This window comes from Nicotiana tabacum, chromosome 2 (genome assembly GCF_000715075.1).
Source record: "Nicotiana tabacum cultivar K326 chromosome 2, ASM71507v2, whole genome shotgun sequence".
NCBI lineage: Eukaryota > Viridiplantae > Streptophyta > Magnoliopsida > Solanales > Solanaceae > Nicotiana > Nicotiana tabacum.
This window is the reverse complement of record NC_134081.1, coordinates 97,995,289-98,021,367: the sequence shown is the minus strand read 5'-3', so window position 1 is coordinate 98,021,367 and position 26,079 is coordinate 97,995,289. Positions and strand designations below refer to the sequence as shown.

Below are 26,079 nucleotides of genomic sequence, written 5' to 3'. Positions count from 1 at the left end.
CCTCGGATTTGAATTTTGATGGTTTCGTTAGCTCCGTTAGCTAATTTTGGACTTAGGAGTATGTTCGGAATATGATTTGGAGGTCCGTGGTAGAATAAGGCTTGAATTGGTGAAATTGGAAATTTGGCGATTTCGGTCAGCAGTGAAAAATTTGATATCGGGGTCGGAATGGAATTCCGGAAGTTGGAGTAGGTTTGTAGTGTCATTTGTTATGTGTGTTCAAAATTTGAGGTCATTCGGACGTGGTTTGGTTGGTTTCGGCATTGGTTGCCGAATTTAAAATTTTAGAAGTTCTTAGGCTTGAATCCGGGGGTAATTTGATGATTTGATGTTGTTTTGAGTGATTCGAAGGTTCGACTAAGTTGGTATGTTGATATATGACTTGTTGGTATTTTTGGTTGAGGTTCCGAGGGACTCGGGATGATTTCGGATGGGTATCAGGGAGTTTGGAAGTTGAAAAATGCAGCTGGAAGCTGCTGGTGTAAGGCTACTGGTGTGGCCGCACCTGCGGATTTTGAGCCACAGGTGCGGATGACATATCGCAGATGCGAAAAATGGAGGCCTGGCATTGAGCGCAGGTGCGGAAGAGAGGATCGCACCTGCGAGCCCGCAGGTGCGAAGCTTGGCGTCTAAGTAACTTTCGCATATACGCACCTGGGACCGCAAATGCGAGTCCGCAGGTGCGAGAAAGGGTCCGCAGGTGCGGAATCCCTGGGGCAAATCCTATATATCACACTTCGCGAATTTTGGTGCGTTCTTCACCATTTCTATTCATTTTTGGAGCTTTTGGGAGAGTTTTGAAGAGGGAATCAAGGGGGTTTCATTGAGGTAAGTTACTTGAGCCCTAATACTTGTATATATGGTGATATTCCGTTGTTTAATCGTTATAATTAGTAAAAATGAGGGGTTAGGGCTTGGAATTTTGGAGAAGTAATTTAAGGTTTTGAAGGACCAAACGATGTCGGATTTTGATAAATTTTATATGGTTAGACTCGGGAGAGGACATGGTTTATTATTCTGTCATTTTTGACTAATTTTGAGATGTGGGCCCGGGGGGTTGGGTTTTGGTCGGTTTCGGATTTTTGGCATATTTTGTAGTTTTTCTTGTGGAATTCATTCCATTAGCGTATATTGATGGTATTGTATTGATTGTGATTAGATTCAGAGCATTTGGAGACCGGGTCCAGAGACGAGGGCATCCCAGGGTAGGATTTTTATGCTGTTAAGGTAAGTAACAGTTTTAACTCTGGCTTTGAGGGTATAAACCCGGAGATTTGACATCACGTGATTGTTTGGAAGTGATACCCACGCTAGGTGACGAGCGTGTGGGTGTGCACCGTGAGGGATTGAGACTTGGTCTGCCCTGTGAGGCTGTGAGGCCTAATGGCTATTATCTGTGATTATGTGTTTATTTGTTGTTGAACTTGTTTGCCTTCATGTTAGAGAGCATGCTTAGGCTTTATTCATGCTCACATTATGTGTACTCAGTCATAGAAATTATTGTACATCTTTACCTCTGTCTCTATTATTTGCTAATATGCGGCGATACTTGATGTGGGTTGTGTTCTTTTCTTTGTTGGTGATGATGAGGCTAGTGAGGTACATGATTGAGTGAGGCCGAGGGACTAGTTGTGAGGATATTAATACCATAGCGCATGAGTTGTCCGCGTAGCACGTGAGTTGACCGTGCGGGTCCAGGTATTGATACCATAGCGCGTGAGTTGTCCGCGTAGCACGTGAGTTGACCGTGCGTATCCAGGTATTGATATGATGGCATGTGAGTTGTTTGTGCTTAGCGCTTGGGCTTTGGGAGCCCCTCCGGAGTCTGTACACACCCCCAGTGAGCGCAGAGTGTTGAGTGTTCTGAGTGTTGAGTGCTGAGTGCGAGTGATGAGTGATGGAGTGACACTGTTGTGAGGTTGTATTCATTTGTGTTGTTGCTGCATTTATCTGTTAAACCTCTTTGTGGCATTTACTGAGTTATGGAATTTACCTGTTTATTTCTGTTTATTTTTAAATTATGAAAATAAATAATAGGACTGTTTTACTTAGCTCGTCATTATTGCTCAGTTCCTTAATTATTTCTGTTACTTGCTGAGGTGGTTGTACTCATGCTACACCCTGCACTTTATGTGCAGATTCAGGTGAGTTAGAGCGCGGCGATCGTTGAGTTCAGGCCGGCTATCTGTGGAGATTGCAAGGTAGCTGCTAGCGTCCGCAGGACCTTGTTACTGCTTTTATCATTTCTTCTTTTGGATTGTATTGACAGTTAGACAGTTTCATTTCTTAGTTCATAGAGTTAGACGCTCATGACTTAGTGACACCCCGATGTTTGGGGCTCGTTTCCGTATTTCAAAATTTATATTTAGAGTTGATTTAGTTTATGAGAAATTCAAATGTTAAAATATTTTATTAAAATTCTTATAATCGGTTTAGTAGCAATATTTTGGGAAGTAGGCTTGCCTTGTAACACGATAGGCGCCATCACGACCATGGTTAGATTTTGGGTCGTGACAGCTGGACACGGTAGCGGTTGTTGATTATTCTGGTTGCAGATTTTCTCGGAGATAGCAAGGTAGCTGCTTGGCGATCGCAGCCCCTGCTCTTCTCCCTCTTATCTTCCTTTAGTTGTATTTATCTATTTTTCAAGCTGAGTTAGCCTTGATATTGTTAGACAGACTGTAGTAGATGCTCATGACTTAGTGACACCCCGATGTCGGGCTTTTGTTTTCTTTTCTGCACTTTTGTTTTGGTTTGAACTCTTTTGCGAAGATTTTTATGCTAAATAGCCTTGAGATTATCTTTGAAATGAAAATATCGGTTTGTTTTGAATGAGTTGGCCTGCCTAGTTCCACGATAGGCGCCATCACGACAGGTTAGGATTTTGGGTCGTGACACTTGTATTGTTCTCTCAATATTTTATACTCTCTTTTATATAGTGGATTGCTAATCTCCGCCATGAACGTAGGTCAATTGACCGAACCATGTTAAATATTTTTGTCTCTTTTGATATATTTCTCTTATGTTGTCTGATTTATCGTCATTCAAGTGTTACTTTGCTAGCTTTCGCAGGACATGTGATTTTTTCTGTCCCAACAGTTATAACCTATTCTTGTAGCTTATCACAATAGGTTCAAGTGAAAAGGATATAAGTATTGAACTAACAAAGGTATTATATATCCCTTCAAGGGAAAAGAAACACGTTAATGAACTTAAGCAGAGTTTTCTTAATTTTGCATTTTAATTGCATTTCTTTGCATCGCAATGACTGAAGTAGCAAATGGTGAATTGCTACTAAAACCAGCTTCACTAGAATTAGCTAAAGGCACTGCCTTCAGGTTGATGCAATTGATGAAAATGTTGTTGGGCAATTGAAAGAATACTTTGGAAAGAAGGGCAATGAAACACTTAACTTGCGAAATAATTAAGAAAATAGATTATCTTTATTATAGTCTGCCAAATTGATATTACAGATAATGATAGAAGGACAATGAAACAGTGACTTAGAAATGAAAGAGGAATGAGAGTGAAATGCAGAGTAAAGGGGAGAAAACTAGAGAAGAAAGGAGATGAGGGAGTACACAGAACTCTTAACACAATAGCCTAACTAATTTGGCTTATCGAACCACTATTTATTTAATTCCCCCCCCCCCCCCACACACACACACAATACATATCTTACACATAGTTTGCTAATTTTCCATCCATTTCCTACCAAGGATTATTTTTCGTTCATAAAACGCCTTTTCCCTTTTGCAGCAGCTGGTTCAGCTTCAACATGTACTTTTATAAACGCATAGGAATCGTACCTTGTCCTGTCCTTGTCATTATTCATTAGTGAAAAGATCTCAGTTGGTAGGTAACAGTCTCCCCTGGAACCGTTTAAACCAGTACGAAAAAAAGCAGCTTTACAGGAACAGTTCCTCAAACATGCATCTTTACAGGTATCCTTATCTGTGTTTGTAATATCTGCAGTAAATGCGAAATAGTCCACATCTTCAAGTTCCAATAATCTGTGGTCATTTAAATCAATACAAGTCAGCCTTGTGATCGCAAAGCAACCAAGATTAGGCAACCTATCATTGATCTTCCTGAAATAGCTTGTTGAATTAGAGCTTGATTTGGGACAACTACACTGTCCCATTGTGCAAATGCCATATCTTCCACAGACCGTGGGGTAAGAGCACTCGCCGTTAAAACCTGTCAGGACATCATCCACCTTGTTCCAACGACTTTGCCACTCATACACTTTCAAGTGTCCATTAGACTCAAGTTTCATATATTGAGCTGAGGATGCAGGAGGAATGGAAATCAGCATCTGCGGATCTTTGGAATTTGAGAGTAAAGATAAGCTTCCATTCAAATACATAACATAATTGGAGCCTCCACTAGTATTCAATCCACCAATAGATCTTTCAAAGTATGTTTGAGGAGGCTTTGACTCGACAAAAGCAACCAAACCATCATCGGTAGCAGAGAAAGAGAACAAACCTCCCTCAGTCCATTTTGTTGTTGAAACACTTGCTGTTAGCTTCATCCCTGATACTAACTTCTGTCCTGGAACTAAAGAATCGGTTGGGTGATCAAAAGATTGCCAAACAGTTGCATTCTTGGAATCAAACAGAACAAGATTTCCCTCATCAGTCAAGCTTAAACCAGCAACAGATTTTCCAGCACTGTTTGTCGACCAAGCTAAAGTACCATCAGCATCTCTAAGCACTAAATCCCCTTGTGCTGTAAGCTGCAAAGTAGAATTGATCTTAACAGGTTTGTTCCTGTTAGCAGACCAAACCACTTGTGGGAATCCAATACTGGGAGAAGTAATAAAGGAAACGCTATTGGTTTGCACAATGAAGATGGCAAAGAGGTAACTCTCACAATTGCCATTACAATAGAAACCACAAGCATATCTTGGACCAAAAGTTCCTCTGAGTAGTATAGCCCTTACTGTTGAGCCATCAGTGAAAGCCACTGAATGGGGTGCAGAAATACTGTTGACCCAAGTGGTTGAAAGATTTGCAGTTGGGTAATCCCAAGGTTGGCTAGCAATCAAATGAAAAGAACAGCAAAGAATGAAGGCAAGAGGAAAAATCTTGTATAGAGCCATGAAAAAAAGTGGATGATAACTTAAACTTTAACAGAAGGCAAAGTGCCTTTGGTTGCTTGAAAGATTCTAAGCTTTGCATTATATATAAGTTATCCTAATGACCCACCTATGCATTTTCTAATGCAAAATGCAAAACATAATAATGGGTCAAAAAGCAACAAGCACCTAATTTTCAAAACTTGAAGTTGACTAGTACAAATCACGCCCACTGGAAGTTTGCTGGACGAAATCATAGAATGTGAAGTTGTTGAGAAAGAAGCAGTCTTTGTCAATGATATGATGCCAGGTGCAAAGAAATATATATAGCTGCGCGAGGATCGTTGACGTATAATTTCCAGAATGAGCCTAGTTGAAATTTTGCGTTTGGTATAATATCTTTATGAGATTAACTTGTTACTTGTACCAAGATTATCATGTTTTTCCTACCAAATAACGCCCATCTTTCAACGTTCCCACAGATTACCTATGAAAGGAGTTTTTAATTTTTATATATAACGTTGTGTTTATTTCTCAGGAGAAACTTTTTTCCTCGGATAACTAATAACAAGTTAAAGAATCTTATGACATATATGGTTAATCGACCATTTTATTGCTTAATCCGTGGGCATGAATTCTACGTTCTACTTGGGATGCTGAGACTCTCTCATCTGTTTTTCATCTTCCTCTCTATTGTATCTTTATAGTTGATGGCTCAACCCAAATTCATTCAAGAGTGTAGCACAAATTTTACAAATTTGGTTCCTTGGTTCAAACTATACCTGTTTAACAGGCCGGGTTGACCTGGTTCCGAACCGGCCCAGACCGGTATTAAACCGGACCGGACTGGACTGGTGGTAGGGGGCCGGGTAGGGCTGGGTTTGGGGGGTAAGGGGTTGGTCCGTATTGATTTTCCTTACCGGTTAACCGGATAGGTCAAAACCGGTAAAGGAAAATCACTGGTGAACCGGTTAACCGGCCCGGACCGGTCCAACGGCTATTTTCAGATTTATTTATTATTTTTTTTTTTTAAAAAAAAAAAGTTGACCGTTGGCAACGGTCAGCTTCCAATTTGAAAAAATGCAAGCCAAATTCAAAAAATATTTCGTTCAAATTTCTCTGATTTACTTAGAGAGATTGACAAAGTTAGCCGCTCGGCAAAAACTATAAACAATCGCTAGCCCACAATAGCACATTACAACTTGTAGCCAAAAACAAATAAATTATGTTAACCAGCATTCCTTTTTCCCGTTTTTACTATTTACAAGAGGTTAAATTTTCATAATACTTTTTTTTTGTCTATAAATCCTCATAATACTCGGTTATGTTTCCAGAATGGTAACTACTAACTATGTCTAGATGAAAATGGAGATACTATAATTTAACTACTTCAAATTAAATTTATCAAGTCAACTATCATAGAAACAATCTTACCATCTTTTCTCTTTCTTTTTTTTTTTTTACCTTTTGAAAAGGATTTTGATCCAGAATCTATTCCAGTATTTATTAATCTATTATATTATGTCAATCTTCTCTTGTTGAAAATAATTAATAAACAGCACATTAACAATGACATCTATTATATTATGTCAATCTTGTCTTCTTTCTTGGAAACAAATCATTCACCCAAAAAGAAATTGTAATAAAAATCAATAATACAAACTCTCGGCACTTCTTTTCAGGCCAAAACTCCAAAACTTTCTTTATTCCACCACTTTCATTCTTATTTTATACAAAATTTCATCTTGCCTTACAAAATTCTCCTGGTTCAGTTTATATATTTTTTCACAAATTCTATAATCTTCACAATTCAATTCTTCTGTTTAATTTACATTGTTTCTCCTTCTACACAACAACCATCAGAATGGATAGTGACACTGTATAATTCAGTGTATACTGACTAAGTATACTGTATGGTAAGTGTATACTAAATGTAAACTCACTGAATATATACTTCTTATACATTATATATTAATTATACATAAATGATACACTTTTTATACAATAATTTTACATGATACACTTTTTGAATTGTAGAAGTTTAATGATTGTTCTTTCTCAAATAACTATGCATAACGTTGAAATATATACTAAATAGATTATCACTATATAATTTATATACAATAGACTGTCACTATACAAAATATATACAAAATAGACTGTCATTATACAAAAAATATATTAAATAGACTGTCATTACACAAAATAGACATTTCGGGTTATTAGATGTAATATGTTTGGGCCTGAGAGACATTTTATGTCAATGGGAAAAACATAGGCTATTAAAATTTTGAGGGGCTATAGAGGGTCATTTACCCATTTACTTAATTGGTGTAGTTTTAAATCCTTCTATAAAGATGTCTAATTATCACCAATTAATCAATGCTTTATATACTTATATGGAGATTGGACCAACTGAAATCCCAAATATATATTGTTGTATGAACAAGCTAAATGATTATTTACAATAATTATATAATTATTATGCAAATATAATTGATGATGTTGCTATTAATGTAGGCAATGTTAATTTCACTATGCATTGTACTACTTCTACTGCATCTGCTACTATGGATAAAGATGAAGGCCTTGATGGTTATAATATTTGGACTACATTTCCTTCTACTCAAACCAGTAGCAGGAACATTGATGAACTTCAATTCTACTTGCAAAAGCAATCAGAGCCTCGCACAAAGGAACTTTCACCGTTGGGATGGTGGCATGAGAATGAAAAGCAATTTCTTGTTCTTTCCGCTATGGCTCGGGACGTGCTGAATGTGCCAATTTCAACTGTTGCACCAGAGAGTGCATTTAATCAAGCAAGACAACAACTAGGAGACACCCGTCACTCATTGGGAAGCAATGCTTTGGAAGTTTTAGTGTGTTTCAGAGATTGGATTAGATCGGAGCGAAAAAATCAAGGACGTGAAGATGTTGATAAACCAGAAGACGAGGAACTTGGAGATATATTAACACATGGTCACCCATCTGAATTTAACAGTCCAGAAGATGGCCAAGAAGTTCATATTGATTATGAAGAACTTACTAAGGCAATGCAAAACCTTTAAAGTTCTGGATTTATATTTAATAATTAAACTTTGAATTTACTCTTTTCGTTAATTTAGTTGTTGTTAAATGTAAATTTTAATTTGCAAGTTTGAAAAAAAAAAAAAGAACTTGCAAATTAAAAGTTCTATTATTTTAAATTCTTAATGATATATTCAAATATAAAGGATTTTAAAAGTTCTATTATCTATTATCTGTAACTCTTTTTATAAGATTATTTTTTTGGTTTATATTTTTACTTTATATTAATATAAATTACGGTAGTTATACAAAATACAAAAAAAAAAAAAGGCCCACCCCGCCCCCTTAGGCCCGGAACCGTTCCAGTTCATTAAATCACTGGATGGGCCCGTACCCGTTAAACCTGGTTGGGAAACACCGGTAACCAGCCCGGATTGGTGACCGGCCGGTCACATTTTCCAGCAACCCGGACCGGACCGGACCGGCCCAGCCCCCTGTCACCTTTAGTTCAAACATGACTAGATTGAACACATTCTGCCAATAATGTTTGAATAACACAGGTAGGATCAAAATTATTTTTTATGTATATATATAAGATATTGAATTTTCTTAACTTCTTCGTGAGTTTACTTTCTTATATCTTGAATTTCCTCAGTAATAATTCTAAAGGTATCTGCTGCGTATATTTCATACGGGTGTCAGAATAGAGAATCGCATTATCAATAAAAAGTGGTGAATGAACTACATTTTCTTCTATTCCTAATAATATTATTTATTTCATGATTAAAAACATTGACGGGAGAAAGAGATTAGTTGACAAACATTCTTGATGAGGCTCAACGCAACAACCCGTCTAAAATACAACTACAAACCTGTTTTACAAGTAAACTAAAGATCTATAACATTGGCCGATGCCTACTGGCTACTAAGGTAATCACAACGAGAAGGAGATAAAACTGGAAAAATATTTGAATAAATGAGGATGAAATTTTGATGCCAAATACAGAGATACAATAAGAACAAAATAGAAAATTTGTTTAACAAAAATGGAGCCCTTAGAATTATGTATGGAAACTGATCAATCTTTTCACCAACAATAATGATGAACAAAACCTTCTTCCTTTCACCAGCAAACTGATAAAAGGCTGTCTAGGGCAGGGTTAAGCTGAACAAAGACCAGTTGATGCTGCCACTTTGGTCCCATTTGAGCTTCTTGGTATAATCCAAATATGACAACTCACCCATTCTTGAAAATATCAGCATTGGCAGCAGTCATCTAGTAATCGTATCACAATCGAACAGTTGTCGGTCAACTCTACACGTAATGCAGACTACAATAATCTTTGCTAGACTTGTAAAAACTTCAAATATGACACTCATCCTCTATTGAAAATATCAGCATTGGCAGCAGTCATCTAATAATCGTATCACAATTAAACAGTTGTCAGTCACCTCTACACGTATATGCAGGCTAAAAGATCTTTGCTAGACTCATAAAAACTTCTATCCATAGTTTATCAGTGTAACAAGCATTCATGAAAATTGAGCAAGTACATAAACAGAAACAAGCAACTGGATTCAAATCCAACTACCTCCAGCTAATATGGTATGCCTTGTGAGACGAACAAAGACAGATAAAGTTCACGGGAAATAAAAAATGTTAAACAAAATATATAGCTACACCAAAGTAATTTTCACCAACTACATCAAATATATACAGCACTGAAAAATTAAGTAAAATCTAGAATCAGCAATCAGGCTGATCAAAGCGGAGTAAGGCTTTCTCATCTTCATCTCATCCACAAGAGCTTGGTTTCACATATCTTTCTCAAAGAAGAAAAGAGCTTGGTTTCATATCAAGTGCATGGATCAAGAACAATTTCTATTCTCCATACTGTCCACGGCCCAAAAGAAAAGAAAAAAGTACATAATAGGTTTAACTACCAACCCTTTCCGCCACTTCCCAACCAAAATACTAGCCTAATGCAGGCTCCTAGAGCATTAAATACAGACAACCACAGTAATATTCAATTTGTTCCTGGGCATGGACACGGAGCAGCTTAAGTAGGATGTTGAATAACCTCCTCGTCCATTTTTTGTGATTTGAAAAATTCTTTCATCTGATATACCTTCAGTATTTTTTAATAAGTTTGTTCACCAGACTAGACAAAAGGTAATTTAATTGAAATTCATAAAAACTATGATGATACAAAACATTCCCCCCTTCATATGCAAACATACAGAGAGCATGACAGCATTGTAGTTAAGAAGCTTACAAAGTTTGCAAATGCAGATAATACGGTATAGGAACTTCAAGTACAATCATCTTGATCTTCCAATTCTTCAAGAATAACATACTTTGCAGCTGCATTTTGCATTGAGGATCGTGACATCTCATCTTCACTTAGATTTCCTTTTTGTAATTTGTCATACCTGAAAAGCAGAAGCGGATAACAATTTAATATCTAGCAAAACCATCCAACAATTCTAAAATTCTATGGTAACATGGGGATAAACATCTTCCTATGGATCGCAAAAACCTGTCTGTATTATGATGTAACACGATTCAGTTTTCTGTAGAAACTTGAAGTACAATAACAGATTCAGTAAATTATAACAGGGCAATGAAACAGATCTAGCGGCTGCGGGTCACAGAGAAATAATACTCCAAGTCACTAATAAAATCACCATTTTTCAAGTAATTATTTCCCTTTGCAACCCTATCCTATTAGCGATTTGCTAGACGAATTATAAACAAGTTTGGTTTGATTAGGTGCTGTCACTTAAGTAAAATACATCGTTACACGATTTCTGGTAAACACCCTGGCCATGCGATGTAAGAATTACCGAACTAGCACAGATACTAGTTAAGTTGAAATTAATGCAAAGCGGTGTCCAAAAATAGAAAATTGCTCCAAGAAAATATGCACTAGTGTGTTAAGAACTTAGTTATTTTTTATCAAGGATTAAAGAGTTAGATCAAGCAAAGATATAGTCTTAAAGTGAAAGATGGAAAAAAAGCAAAACAAAGGAGATACACGAGAATAGAGATTTATACTATATCATTGCCATGTCTATTATGAAGGGGAGCCTTAGCATAACTGGTAAAAGTTGTTGTCACGTGACCAGGAGGTAATGGGTTCGAGCCGTGGAAACAGCCTCTTGCAGAAATGCAGGATAAGACTGCGTACGATAGACTCTTGTGGTCCGACCTTCCCAGGACCCCGCACATAGCGGGAGCTTAGTGCATCGGGCTACCCATTGCCATGTCTATTATATTGACTAAGCTCTCTCCCAATTTATATGGCAATATTTGACTGAGCACAGAATCTTTTATATTAATTTGATTTTTGAATTATATAAATAGCAAGCAAAGAAAATCATAAAATGGTTGTTGAAAAATAAATAGTATAGGAAAAACATCATATCAAAGTTTAATTTTGTATATTTAAGTATGCATTCGGAAAATATTTGGTCGACGTTAAAAACTAAGAGTATTTGAAGTTGAAATTGAAAGAGTATATGGAAGCTGAAGTTGTGTTTAGACATGTATTTCACTTGAAAAAATAAATAGAATTTTTGTGATTGAAAACCATTATTTCACTTGAAGTACTCCACAAAAAAGTTTTTCAATATTTCACTAGTATTTCAAAATACTAAAGTTCAATATTTGTAAATAATTGGGGATTTACTGGGTTTGTTGTTGTTGTTGTTGATGGCCAAACTTCAACTTAGAAATAATGACTTCAGTATTTGTAAGTGAAGTCATGGCCAACCACCCCCGATACCTGATTTTTTATATTTATTGAAAATTATTTGGGAGTGACCCACGTGGATGATAAGATACGGGAACCTAGGTTGAGATGGTACAGGCATGTGAAGAGTAGTACAGATGCCCCGGTGAGGAGGTGCGAGAGGTTGTCCATGGTTGGGCTGAGGAGAGATAGAGGTAGGCCCTAAGAAGTATTGGAGAGAGGTGATTAGGCATGACATGACGCAACTTCAGCTTACTGAGACCCTTGATAGGAGGGTGTAGAGGTAGGGAATTAGGGTAGAAGGTCAGTAGTTAGGCGGGAGTGTCTCCTTTTCATGCCGGTAGCATTAGTATCAGTCTCCTAGTTTCATACCTTCTTAACCGTAGATTTCTTTTACTATATGTCGGTTCTTTCGCTTCGATTATTCTATCACCTTGTCACCTTATCACCTTATCTTGTTGTTGTTACTACTTGTTGTGTCTGCTTCTTTTACTTTTACCTTGAGCCGGGGGTCTATCGGAAAGAGCCCCTCTACCTTCACAAGGTAGGGGTAAGGCCAACGTACACTCTACCCCTCCCAGACCCCACTTTGTGGGATTATACTGGTTTTGTTGTTGTTGTTGTTTGGCAGAATGCTTTTAATAAAATAGTGTCAAACATTTATGAATGGTCATAAATGGAAAGAATGTCATGTAAACTGCGAGGGATGAAGTGCATTAATTACATCTAATCAGTAATATCCACATTATTATGAAAAGGAGGAATGAATGTTGGGTTTAAGTCTTGGACAGAGCTGGTCACAGTCGAGACCTTTTTCTCTAAATGGCCAAGACTATGAATTTAAGCAAGAGAAACAAGACTTAAATGAAACCATTTAAATGGCAAAAAAAAAAAAGACTTACAATCAGGAAAAATTCTAAAAACTTCTACATGTAAGGGTGTGTCAGGTTAATAAAAATATAAACGAGATTTGCAATCTAAATGAAGAATCTTCATATTAGTTTTTCTAATATGGCACACATGCAAAATGTGAACGTCATGCTTGGTGTAAAATGAAGCGTAGGATCTGTAACTCATCTAAGAAGAGTAGCAACAATGCCAGCATCAAATTAATCAATAAGGCAAAACATCCAACTAGTAGCAATGGAAAAGCTTATCTTCACCAACATACAAGTGGACTTTATGCCAAATGAGATTGAAGAAATCACTACATAAAATGAGGAAACATATTGCAGTTGTAGTTTAGACGAGTGAACTTTATACGAACTGAGGATGAGGAACTGACAAGATAAATAGGAGTAGACATCTGCAGCAGGTCTTTAAAGAAAAAACTTATCTATTTTTAACAGCAGCAGGAAGTAAGTAATCACAAGATAACTTTTGCAAAAATATGAGAGCTCAAATACTCACTTGTACCAATTAAACAAACTGACACCAAGCATTATTGTCAAGAGACCAACACCTTTCATCCAGGTAAACTTATCATGGAAGTAAAAGACAGCAACCTGAAAATGCCACCGACATAATTACCAATTAGTTTCAGCAACTGTAGCAAGCCAAAACCGGAAAAACTTTTCAACTAGCGAAAACTGATTCTATCAGTCTAATGCGATTGAAGATACATGATTGGCTTGAAGTAAAAATATCTAGGAAAATGAGGTATATGCGCAATAAAAGAGATCAATAGTGTGCAATATTGAAGTTACGTCACGCTCATTGGCAAGCATATATTCACTGCCTGATGGCTCATGGCATGGACAAGTGCTCTCCTAGATGTCATATATACACCACCAAATATACTTGGAAATGCATGATTAATCTGATATTGTTATTATTTTGTATCGTAAGTCACATTTGCTAAACTTTCTTTCTAGTTTTCAGAGATGGCAATATCTTACAGCTCAAGCTCCCTGCAATAGCTAATCTTATTTGAATATAGGAAGGGGTATTCAACTGTTATTGCTTCAACGGTTCTGCTACTTCCGAAGCCCATATAGGACAAACCATCTATGTGTTCCACCTCCCCCCAAATGCTATTCACGGAAGAAGGAATTGTATGGCTTTCTAATTAACAATCCTAATGTTCATCAAGAAGAAACAACCTATAAATTCCATACAGTAAACTGCTATCAGAGAACTGCTGAAATGTGACTAACTATTAACCAGTTACATTACTTGTAAGCTCTTTTATTTTGATCAGTCAGTTACATTACATTACTTAAGATTGCTGCTCGCGCTAAAGCAATTGTAGAAAGTAGGAGAAAAAGATAGAGAGAACTTGGTTTTTAGATCATACCAAGATAGTGACAGCCTCCTTTACGACTCCTGCTATTGTCACAGTTACTGCACTAGTAACAGACACAAGAATATACTCTGTCAAAACCTGCAAGTAAACAAAAGAGCAGAGAAAGAAAATTATCTCTACGTGCATGGAAGGCGTATCAAATTTGTTTATAGCTTCTAAACATTCTGGTGTTTTTGTAGACAAACACTTTCCAGAAGAGAAAGAAAAGGCAGTAAAAGAAATCTACCACTAGAATATTGGATAATTAAACACTCGAATTGATTGATCTTGATATACATGCATACCATAAAGAAAGCCAATGTTCCACCAAAAAGCATCAGCAAACAACTTCTAGTAATGTGCCATGAGCTATCAAAGTAACTGTTGTCTCCGAACTCATGCCATGGATCAAAAATAAGAGACAGCACAGCAGTTGAAATAGCCATCACTGGAGTAACATAGCTCATTAGCGTGAGTGGATTTTTTAAACCTGAAATAACCGAAGCGTGTCATAAATGTATGTACAAACTACTAGTTAACATTCAAAGGATAAATTTCAATATATAATATTCCAAGTAGCTATTTTTCTTAAAAGCAAACATGATTTTGTCAGAAAAACACAAAGCACATCGTGCTGAGTTAGTGCAATCCGGAGGATGTCTAATTGATTAGATGAGCTCAAAATTGCCCTTTGTACCCTGAGGAAGTACTAACTTTTATTTGGGCTTAACTTTCTAATAACCTAAGTGTACTACTTCTCTTGGTTTACAGCTCCCATGAGTGTCGAGGAAAAAAGTAAGCACTTCTTGCATTCCTTGGAAGGTGTCAATGGGCGTCAATAGACCACTACTTTTTTTTAATAAAGATGTTGGTATCTAGGCCAGCTTGCGCACACCTCAACTATTTCACTAGGTACCTACTACCTCCCACCAACACAAGTACTAAGTAACTTCGCCCACCAATGTTTAGGCAAATGGGACGAAATCACCTGATATTTCTTTGTCTCTACTGGGATTTTGCACCCAGTTCATTGACTACTAGGCCACACGCTCGGATGCCATCAGTAGACCACTACGTTAGTTGGAAGCTGGAACTTCCTCACACGCCTTTGGAATGCTCTTACAGGATTGGGCAAAATGCAGTTTAAAACATTTTTCTGACGGGGCAATGGTTGCTTTGCTCCAGAACTAAAGGCCTTAGACATACATAAGGTTGTAAATAGCAGAGGAACCTTTTAAGAAATGGTAGGGATGCAAGTTCTGAGAACCAAGATAACTTGTGTAAGTCCTGTGGTAATACTTGTGTTCACCATGATTCAGTCTTAACGTGTTTCTTACACAATCTGTATGGACATTATTTACTTCTTAAGAGCATTGGCACAACTTTTCATTCACTAAATATTGAAGATTTAGTTTAGAACTCGCAAGGCTGATCTAGCTACTGTTAAAGGGGATTTAGCTACAACAGCATGCTGGAATTTCAAGGTAAAAGCTTGCCTCGTCTTTGTTCCACAAGAGTTGTAAACTTGAAGCTTTAATCTGCAGTTGCTATGAAGTCCCTCAAAATATTGGGTTGGAAATAAAGCTTACTTGATCAAAAACAATGTTGCGTTGGCAACTAGGCCCCTAAAATGCTTTCTTGGGCCCAACCCTCTTAACTCCTTAAAAGGTAGCAATTATTCCATTCATTTAGTTTCTCTTCACAAAGGCGTTAAATCTGAGGGCATAATAGACATTCCCATTTTTGCTTTAACTACCACTTCTCCATAGTACTCGACCTTCACAATGCAACAAGTGTTTTATGGTTTTCTTCGCTTTTTCCTTTTTCTCAATTTCTTTCTTCCTTCCCGTCAAGATACTCTGATCTATTTGACTTTCCATTTTCTCCTCCTCCTCCTCCTCCTTCTCTTTCTCTCTCAAGTTAAAATCTACTTACTCCAGATATCATACCATAGATATGTAATGACGTAGATTTCAATTTATATGAACTTATTTGACTGGGCACGGAGTTTAAGAAAAAAGAGAAGACTTTTGAACTTGTGGTGTAAAATGAGGCACATATATTTTGTGTGGCTATAAATCATTGCAGAAAGGTAAATTATTTCCAAATATGGAAAGGGGTCATTCTTTTTGGCATGGACTAAAAAGGAAATAGGTTCACATAAATTGAAACGGGGGAGTACAATATATATTCTTACAGAATTAAACCGAAATACCTGATTAACTATCAAATTTGGCCAGACTAGGGTCAAAACAAACTGTATTAAAGTAGAAATAGAAAATTTTGCAATCTATACTAGAAACAACAGCAGATATTATCTTCTCTTCAAGGTTCCCAACCAGTTCTTTAAGCCAACACATTCAGTTTGATGCATGACCTGGCTACATGAATCTTTCATTTCTGAATAATTCAAATAAGCATGGGCTAGAGGACAATTCAGCATGATTCTCTTCAGTAAAGAGGTGGGTAACTATGCCCAAAACCTATCATCTTCATTCGTGAAATAATAAATACCAGCTGGTCTTACTATGACAAAACTAAAACAACAAATAAAATACCTTAACTTCTTAAGGGAAACCCAAAATAGGTAAAATGAAGAACACATTAACTCATTCACCAACAATATTAATAACATAACTATAACATGAATAAATGCACTTTCAGAGCTTTGAAGTTTGCTATAATTTGCTGATAGTCCTTACCATAGACTTCTTTCTTTATGAGAGTTTTTGGTCAGCGCGCACCCGTTGGATGGAATATTGGAGAATGAACACAAAATAGACGAAGTGAGCACAAGTATGAAGAAGAAAATACTGAGAAAAGAATTCACTGCTAACAATTAAAGTAAGGAACGCGCTCCTACCTGCAGAAGTATCTGAGTCATAGTCCAGCGGAACCCAGACATAACAGCAGCTAGCATAACAAAGATAAATCCCCAAAACTGAAACTCTGTTTCCTTTGCAACTGTATCATCAACCAATAAAGGTCAGATGTGCTTACTGAACAGATATGATTTACAGACAACAGAATTAGTGAAAAGTCACAACGTAATAGAGTTAATTAAGCACTCAAATTTGAAGATAACGAGGTAGTCAAATGGATAGAGATAGTTGTGAAGAGAATAACACAAATGAACTCAGCCATAACCAATCAATTCAGCTACGCTGTGTGAATTCCATGTTTCTCAGTTTTCTTTGTCTACATTCAATGGCTATACTATTCATTAACCCATATGTCATGACATTTCCTTAAAATTACTCTTTTCATCTCATTCGTTATGATTCTTTCTACTCTTTGCACCAGTGGTTTTTGTAGTGCTCCGTTCAAATGATTGCACCCTAGCAGAATTGCATGACAAATTCCGTACGGTTTTAACTTATGTCTTCACACTACCTTGTGGAGTCACTACTCTATCACTTTCCTCATCATTCTCAGTACTCGTATATTGTAACTTTCCCTTTCTTGTTCCACTAGTATCCATCTCAACTTTCTCATTCCAGCTAGTATTGTTGTATGAAAAAAAAATTCAGCCTCCTCCTAGTTGAAAGGAGAATGTACCATGGCAAACGATAAAAGTAAGAGTACAGCATACCTGTTAATAGTATCCCAATAGAAATAATCAACATGATCCCTAGCAGCTTTAAACTCGGTGACTCAATCCTATTAAAAAGAGTTTGAGGTTAAAAACAAGCAGTAGACCAAATAAATGCAAAATTATAAGAAGTCATTTCCGAGAGATACCAAATGAATTCATTCATGAGATAGATGGAAAATTTAACCATTAAAGGATCAGGCACACAACGGATGGAAAAAAAAGGCCTGCCTTTCTCAGCATGTCTACCCACTAAAGAGATCCCGCTTCCTCTAAGGTCATGCGATTTGCCTGAGCTTTATTCATGGGAAAGAGACTAGCTGAACAATTAAAAAGGGCATCCTTTTTTAGCACCTAAGTAGTGAAAGACATCAGGGTAAAGAAGGGTTAATCCACACAATTCTAGCACAGGATATCTCCTGCTTCTGCTAAGGTCAAGTCTTGCTGGACCTTCTATTCATAACAAGGCAAGATATTACGTGAACAAAACAGAAAGCAACCATTCCATGAGATACAATGATTCTCTTCTTAAGAACCATCAACAGTCAAATTATTTCAATATATTTATTCAAGATTTGGAACTAGTAAACTTTGTTCTTTAAGGAAATAGGTCATATTGACAAAATAAAGAGTAAGCCAACTACAATGGGATGGAGGGATTGTTAAATTAGATTAACACACAGTAATCTTGAGGGGCAACATGGATTAAATTGTGACCAACTTGCAATTTCAAAACAGAAGTACTAACAGCACAGAAAGAGCTTCACCAAAAAGGCTAGTAGATACCAAGACCAAGGGCCTATCCATACCATAGGACTCTCTAGGAGATTTAGTAGCAAAGAGAGCAATTTCGTTTACCCTCATTTCCACATTTTCAAATAACCACAGAATGCAATTTTGATCTGTTTTCTCCATGGATAGAACAATGATGTATTCTATCTAAAGAAAAAAAGATCCGGCAAAAGATTGAAGAGTCTTCATATGCAAAAGTTACCCGTTCCATTCATTTTATATGGCATGTTTGATTGGACATGGATTTTAAGAAAGAAGGAAAGACTTTTCGTACATACCAAAAGTACCCTTAAAACTTGTGTTTTTAAACATGTCATGAGATTTCGAGAACTATGTAAGCATGTCATTAAGGGTAAAATGGGAAACTTAAAATCAAAAAGTTTCCAAATATAGAATGATGTCATTCTTTTTTATACTGACTAAAAAGAAAAGAGTGTCATATAAAATGGAACAGAGGGAGTAATTGTGCACATAGATGAGTAGTTCAACTAGACATGCATCTATGACACACAGTAAAGATTCAATGAGACCAGTGATTAAACGAAGTACCTGAAAGCAAAAGCGAACAGTAGGAGAAATATCGGTGCTGCAGATTTACACTGCAATGATAAACTTGCCATTAGGAGCCAAGAATTAATGGGGTAAGGGAAGGAAACTAGAGGATTATTCTTTGTTTATAATTAAAAGTAGAGAACTATTTCGCTCTCTCTCTCTCTCCCTTTAAGTCTTTCAAAATAACATTTTAGTGACAGGGTTGTATTGTCAGTGTTGTTAAAATTTTAGCGGATGAAAGTGAAATTTCTAGAGACTTGAAGGAATTTGGGATTGTGTCCTTTTCTATGTTCCCTGGTGATTCAAACTTTCCAAAACAAAAAATTCATCATATTGATTGGTAATGTATGATTTACAAGGAGAAAGAATACACACCATAGTAGCAAATGTGACTGATATGAAAACAAGGGATGCATTACTGAGGTTGACATCCATTGCCGTACTGAGAGCTGTGGGTACAACTGTGAAAGGCAAAGGCCATCTGTAGCATTAGTTGTCAGAAAAGTTAATAAAAATTAGCAGGAAACTATTGGAGACCAATATATATATAAGTTATGCACTAGACTTCTCAATACAGGTGCAAATAAATAGCATAAGTGATCATATGCCTCGAATAAATGAAGAACTGAAATTCTTTCCCCGAAAAAACAAATAAATGAACAGAAACTATAACTTCAAGTAGATAAGATAAATTGAACTATCATTATAGTTCAGACAACACCACCATACCAAAATATAAGCATTGCAATAAAATATCTGATGCTTTGACAAAAACAAGGTACTGAAAAGCAGAAAGATCACACGCCTATTAGCGGGAAACTGGTCTGAGGTTCCAAATATGCCTTTTTATAGGGAACATAATCATAGATGACTCAGTAATTGCAAATGAGTATGTTAACTTGAGATTGAACCAGAAAAGAGCAGGTGTAATGTGGTAGACTTGGAGAAAGCATGCAACCACAAAATTTGGTCTGTAATGAAGGACATGGGCTTTGATGATAGATTGAATTAAGTGGAAAAACATCTGCATTTCTTCAATCAGATTAGCTATCATAATCAATGACTTCCATAAAGGTTTCTTCCCTACCACCGGAGAATTGAGCTAAGAGTGAACCCCTGTCGCCTTTCTTATTTATACTAGTAATGAAAAGATTACGTCGGATCCTAAAAATAGCAACAGATAAAAGGTGGATTTCTGGATTTTGAAGTAGAATGCTGGAAATTCAGTAACGGTATCTCACATCTATTGACTGATGACACATTAATATCCTATCGGGGACGAGGAACAATGTGCTTTTAGAAGCTGTACTAGTTGCCTTTAAAGCCGTATCTTAGTCTACCCATAAATATGGCTAAAAGCTCCATGATCCCAGTGAATGAAGAGAGTGATATCCAACAGTTAGCAAGTACACTTGAAGGTAGGGTGGTAAATTTCCTAAGGCATACTTGGACTTCCTTTAGGAGGAAACACAGGAAGAGATAATATGGAAAGGAGTGATCGGTTGAGAAAAGATTAGCCACAAAGAAGAAAATACTTATCTCTGGGAGGACTATTAACACTGGTCAATATTGAGTTGGACAGTATCCTCAGTCCTCACATATGTAACGTCTCCATTTCCTATACTTGTAAGTATCGAGAAGCAGTTGCACAGTATAAGAAGTAATTTCCTTCGGGAAGAGAACTGTGGAAAATGTAGGTGGTGCAATGGTCCAAGGTGACAACAGCTAAGAAAGCTTCTAAGACTTGTAATGTGGTAACTTGACACAGCTAAGACTTGTTTTCTGTGATGCCGATATGGATCAGTTGACCTGCCTAAAGCAGGTACTGCAGTGGTTTCAGATAGTATCAGGACTCAAAATCAACCTCGGCAAGTGTGAGATTTTCCCGGTGGGTGAGGTTGCTAACATTGATGCTTTGTCTCATGTTCTCGGATGCAAGATGGGCTCTCTTCCCACTACTTACCTGGGTCTACCATTGGGCGGTTTGCAAAAGGATACAACTGTTTGGAATCCAATTATTGAAAGGGTTGAAAAACGATTAGCAGGCTGGCAGAAACGGTATTTGTCAAAAGGCGGTAAGGAAGTGCTTATTAAAAGCACTTTGTCGAGTATCCCTACCTATTACTTATCCCTGTTGCAAGCACCTGTGAGCATCACAGAAAAACTGGAGCTACTTCAAAGGAATTTTCTTTGGGATGCGGCAGATGGAACTAGAAAGTTTCATCTAGTGAATTGGCAGACAGTCACTTCCCCAAAGAAGTGGGTGGACTTGGAGTAAAAGATCTCAGGGTATTCAACAGAGCTCTGCTGGGGAAGTGGCTGTGGAGATTCGGGGTAGAAGAGCATGCTCTATGGAGGGAGGTCATAGCAGAAAAGTACGATTCCACGGGAGGGGGTTGGAGTACCAAGGCAATCACAGCACCGTTCGGGTGTGGCATGTGGAGGAACATCATGAAGAACTGGGAAGCTTTCTATGGCAACATCACTTACAAGGTGGGAGATGGAAGGAGAATCAGCTTTTGGAATCACAGATGGTGTGGAGAGACTACTCTGAGGGTCTCTTTCCCCCACGTCTTCAGAGTTTCTAACCAGAAGGAATTTATGGTCCAACAAATTCGCAAGGAGCATGAAGGGAGGATAGTATGGGACCTCTCTTTTAGAAGGAACATGCAAGATTGGGAGATTGCGGAGCTCCAAAATTTGTTGGCACTGCTATACGGGCAAGATATGCCCAATCCATCTTATGATTCTTGGAGATGGGGGTTGCGTGGCGATGGCTTGTTCACCGTAAAGTCCTTCTACCAGAGTATGTTAGTGAGACAGGAGACTATTTTCCCTTACTCATCGATCCGGATTCCTAAGGCGCCTACGAAGGTGTGCTTCTTTGCATGGCTAGCAGCGAGGGGAGTGATCTTGACATCTGAAAATCTGCGAAAGAGAGGAATTACACATGTTAGTTGGTGCTACATGTGTAAAAGCTCAGGGGAAGAAGTTGATCATCTTATGCTGTATTGCCCTGTGTCCTGGGGTTTATGGAGGGAAATCCTGAATCTTTTTTGTGTTCAATGGGTGATGCTAAACACTGTAAAGGAAATGCTATATAGCTAGGCCGGTTTCCGTAGAAGAAGAAAGCAAAAGGCGTGGAAGTTCGCCCCGTTAGCTCTCATGTGGTTAGTCTGGGGAGAGAGAAATAGGAGAGTTTTTGAGGGGATCGAGTCTCCGTTTTCACACCTTAGGAATAGTCTTTTATCTTTGCTCGCTTTTTGGTGCACACATGTAGCCCCTACTTGTGTAGAAGATTGGGCGTCATTTGTAGAGAATCATGTTCAGATGTAAATTCTCTACTTTTTGTATACTTCTTGTATGCGAGAGTTTTTTCTCCCTTTTGATTAATACAATTTACCTTATCAAAAAAAAAGAACTTGAGGTTGCATAATAAATTTCAATTGATCAATTGGTTTTGAAATTGGAGCAGATTCAAGAATATTTTTGAAACTGGAGGACGTCCAAGCATTATCTCCATAACCAGATCACTGGTCCAGAGAGCAAAAAAGAATTTTTATCATACTACGATCTAAGGGAAGATCAGTGGCCTCGGAGAAATTGTGGCGGAACAAGGCACCTCTAAAACATGTGTTTTACATGGATTAAAATGCACAAGGAATTCCTTACTCAAATAGAAACTTCAAAGAACGGGAAATGCTACCTGCAACTATATGTTTGACAGAACTTGGACGACTTGTTCCTACACAGCGCCTTTTTTTTTGACAAATTTGAAGTCCACTTTAAATCTTATGTAGAATGAAGCGGGCGATGTTAAAGGAGGCCATCAGCAGGAGAGGCCAGAAAAAAGCAAAGCAACCCAAAGTCCTATGGAATACTATACCATTCTTCATTGTATGCACAGTGTGGAAGGAGAAAACAGATTCACTGTATAAAACTTTGACGTTGAGCATCTTTATCTTATTGGGGTGCATGAAAGATGTAAATTATTGACACTTTGTTGGACTTTATAGACTCCTCGGATCATAGATAGGTCTAACTAGTTTTCATCATTATACAAATCTCAGCACTCATTTTCTGTTCTTTTTATAATTCAATTTACTTATCAGATAGAAGTGCATGCGGTTGTGCCAAGTGGGTTGCTAGTCAAATCCATCAATGAAAATGATGTACCAACTGGGCATAGAACTATGCAAGGATCATGCAGTTTGTCTTCCAATTAGTGAACCCTACAGGCAAATTATACAAGGAAAGAAGTGAGCCTAACACAGTACTCTTGGGTTACAGTCTCCTGCTTCTCAATTCTCCTACACCTCCCAAATGTCAGAACAGTTCTTAGCATCTATAATTATTTATAATCTTACAGTAGAACACATTGAACAATTAGTTGAAAAGCAATAATAATGCATGCTTAAGAAAAAACCTGTACCCTAGTATTATAGCTTAAAGAAAACGGATGTGACGATCATACTTACCTCTCAAAAAATAATCTTTCCAACTCATCATTACAGTGAGTTGAAATTTTCGGGACCAGAACCAGGTAATGAATTTGGACAAAATGGCTTGCATTGCAAAGTGGAAGGTATTCATCAGTAAAGGAGCAGGGAATTTCCCTAGATGATCCCCTAGAAGAGTTTTATTGTACCTGGACCAGGTGAATATGTGATAAGAACCAACGTGTTTAAAGTTTCAATACAGATGAGAGGAAACAAATCACTTAGTCAAATCATAAGTTCATAACCAAGTAGACTTACAATGTCAAGAACGTACTGAATGTGTACCATACAAGTATTAATACCAACGTCTTCAGCACATCAGCAACAGAAACAACATTCTTTGAAATTGCTCGCGATGGATCATGGTGGTCCGTATAAGTGGAGCCTTCCCCGCCAGCACTTGAATATGTTGGATTACTTCTAGAACCGTTCTCTACGTCAAACGGAACATATCTATCTTTTCCATTCCCAGTAGATGCAACAGCCAAATCATCACCACCCTTCATCCTCTGCTTATAATTTTGTGTATCCTCGCCTACAGATCCATTTCCTATACCGTTCTGATTAACCAGTGGCAGTTCAAAGTCAAAGTCATCAGTGAGGGTACGAACATTCCCTAATTGAGCTGAATGGAGGGTGCCATTATCATCACACCAGCCCGAGAAGGAAGGCGCCCTCCGAAAGTTGTCAATTGCACTCTCCTCAACCTTGTCTATAATCAAATCACTCTCTACCATCTCATTTCTCCTCTACAATCAAAGCCATCTATCTCCCATCGACAACCAAGCAAATCAGCTCAGTTGTCCAACGTAGAACTATATCTGCCAGTTATCTTCACCAGACTAATTCTAATGAAACTTTTACAACTCTAAACTTACACTATTAAAATCTGATAAACACACCTTAGAAGTGATTGAAATCTGCAGTGAGCTCCCCAATCCAATTCACTGGTGGCCAAAATAAGTTCAACAATCTGCATTAAACCAACTTGAGATTTAACTCAAACCCCAATTCAAATATAAAGTAAATCTCCCAAAATCTTGCAAAAAGAAACAGTAAAAATCAAAACTTTGAATCCTATCGAATTAAATATTCAAAAAATTGGAAAACGAAACGAACCCCATTTCTATAGCAGGTCTATAGAATCAAGAAGAACAAATGATATTGGAGAATCAAGAAAGCAACTAGTAAAAGCATTGAGAAAGAAAGACAAAAACTGACCTGAGCTTCTGTGGGTTAATGGATTTGAATAGAAGATTTTAAATCGAGAAATTGGAGCTTAATAGGGGAAGGGGGTGTGATCTGATCTTGGATTTCCGTTAGGTGGAAGACAATAATACAAAAGAAAAGGTTTGGTTTAGGGGGTTATTCTTGTCGTCGGTTAAGGTGGGTAAAATTGAAGGAAAAAATCAACTACAGCTGACAGCTTATGTTGGTTGAATTACTTTAAAACGCTGAAGTGTTTTTAGATTAAAGTTTAAGATATGGATTGTGATTTTGGTGTTAGCTATAAAAACAAAATAAAAAAGAAGATTAAAGTTTAAGATATGATGGGCATTGGATTTATTAATACCAGATTTTTAAGTTGCTAGATCTCTACTTCTTCGACAAGATCTGCAGTTATGTGACTAAGACGTGCCAACATCTTTTCTTTTTTCCTTTTCTATTTTTTTCTGATTTATAATCTTATTGCTTTCTTTGTATTAATTAATGGTGTTCTTGCAATAACTGCTTTGACTAAGAATGAGTTATTAGCAGTCGCTCACGAATATTGACATAAACAGCCAGTTATCATTGATTTAAAACTTTCTGTTTTTTTTCCTTTAATTGTTTTTTTGTTTTTTGCTTTTCTTGGAGACTGTTTGTTTTGTTAGGTTGAAAAAAAAAACACTAAGTTACTATTAAAATATTTCATAAGCAACCCGAGGGATAAGAAACTCCAATTGCTTATGTGATTCTATCAAATTAACCAATCTTAAATCTACTTTGTTTGGCTTCCTCTAAATAAATGTACTTAAAGGTGACCTTGTTCACTTGTAGCCCGTATTTGAAATTGGGGATGATCTTGTACAATTTTCTTATGATAAATTTAATAGTAAGTAGACAATTAATTGCTTTCTCTACGACATGAGACCTTTCGTGAAAAATGAAAACATCAATGTTTATTCATCTCAACTCTTGATAGAATTGAAGGGTATCCATGTGCAAGGCAATGTATATTAATTGCATGTTCTTTGTTAGGTGACCAAATAAATTGCAATTGGCAATTTGTCATAGACAGTTATCAGTCCATGAATAGAAGAACACCATGATCAGGGGCATATCCAATGAACAAGCTTTCGGCTTAGACTATGTATATGTAATAGAGTCAACCCTCTTTAATAGTCTTGTTTGTACTGATATGTTTGACTTTTATAGTGAATAATTGTTATACACTTATAGCAGCATAAAAACTATCCAAAAATGAATTATTTTTTCTTTTTAATGTTACATAT

General features: G+C 37.1%; 2 protein-coding genes across 5 annotated transcripts; both read right to left on the bottom strand.

Moving 5' to 3' along the window:
* Nucleotides 1-3,421: 3,421 nt before the first annotated feature.
* On the bottom strand, nt 3,422-5,175 carry LOC107779438 (EP1-like glycoprotein 3). Its single transcript, XM_016599872.2, has one exon. The coding sequence runs from the start codon at nt 5,105-5,107 to the stop codon at nt 3,722-3,724; it is 1,386 nt and encodes a 461-aa protein (XP_016455358.1). The 5' UTR covers nt 5,108-5,175; the 3' UTR covers nt 3,422-3,721.
* A 3,882-nt stretch (nt 5,176-9,057) lies between these two features.
* On the bottom strand, nt 9,058-25,131 carry LOC107779437 (putative sugar phosphate/phosphate translocator At1g06470). Of its 4 annotated transcripts, none has more exons than XM_016599870.2 (14): nt 24,806-24,944; nt 24,487-24,557; nt 23,843-24,144; nt 23,564-23,733; nt 19,461-19,546; nt 19,083-19,132; nt 17,742-17,809; nt 17,013-17,113; nt 16,852-16,864; nt 14,455-14,639; nt 14,162-14,248; nt 13,276-13,370; nt 10,387-10,543; nt 9,058-9,525 (listed from the first exon to the last, which is right to left on the bottom strand). In XM_016599870.2, exons 3-13 carry the CDS (start codon nt 24,088-24,090, stop codon nt 10,423-10,425), a joined length of 1,224 nt encoding a protein of 407 aa, XP_016455356.1. In that variant the 5' UTR covers nt 24,091-24,144; nt 24,487-24,557; nt 24,806-24,944; the 3' UTR covers nt 9,058-9,525; nt 10,387-10,422. The 4 variants fall into 4 exon arrangements, with proteins under 4 accessions (XP_016455356.1, XP_075092620.1, XP_016455354.1 ...); XM_075236519.1 differs by having other exon boundaries at nt 9,058-9,386; XM_016599868.2 differs by having other exon boundaries at nt 23,843-24,557; nt 24,806-25,131.
* Between the last annotated feature and the right edge of the window lie 948 nt (nt 25,132-26,079).

What these genes read in the sequence shown, in the direction of transcription:
- LOC107779438 (XM_016599872.2), bottom strand. Translation starts at nt 5,107, where the DNA reads ATGGCTCTATACAAGATTTTTCCTCTTGCCTTCATTCTTTGCTGTTCT.
- LOC107779437 (XM_016599868.2), bottom strand. Translation starts at nt 24,321, where the DNA reads ATGGTAGAGAGTGATTTGATTATAGACAAGGTTGAGGAGAGTGCAATT. An exon ending in TTCAGTACGTTCTTGACATT is followed by an intron (nt 23,734 to 23,842) that starts GTAAGTCTACTT and finishes CACCTGGTCCAG; the next exon opens with GTACAATAAAACTCTTCTAG. An exon ending in CAGTCACATTTGCTACTATG is followed by an intron (nt 19,133 to 19,460) that starts GTGTGTATTCTT and finishes TTATCATTGCAG; the next exon opens with TGTAAATCTGCAGCACCGAT.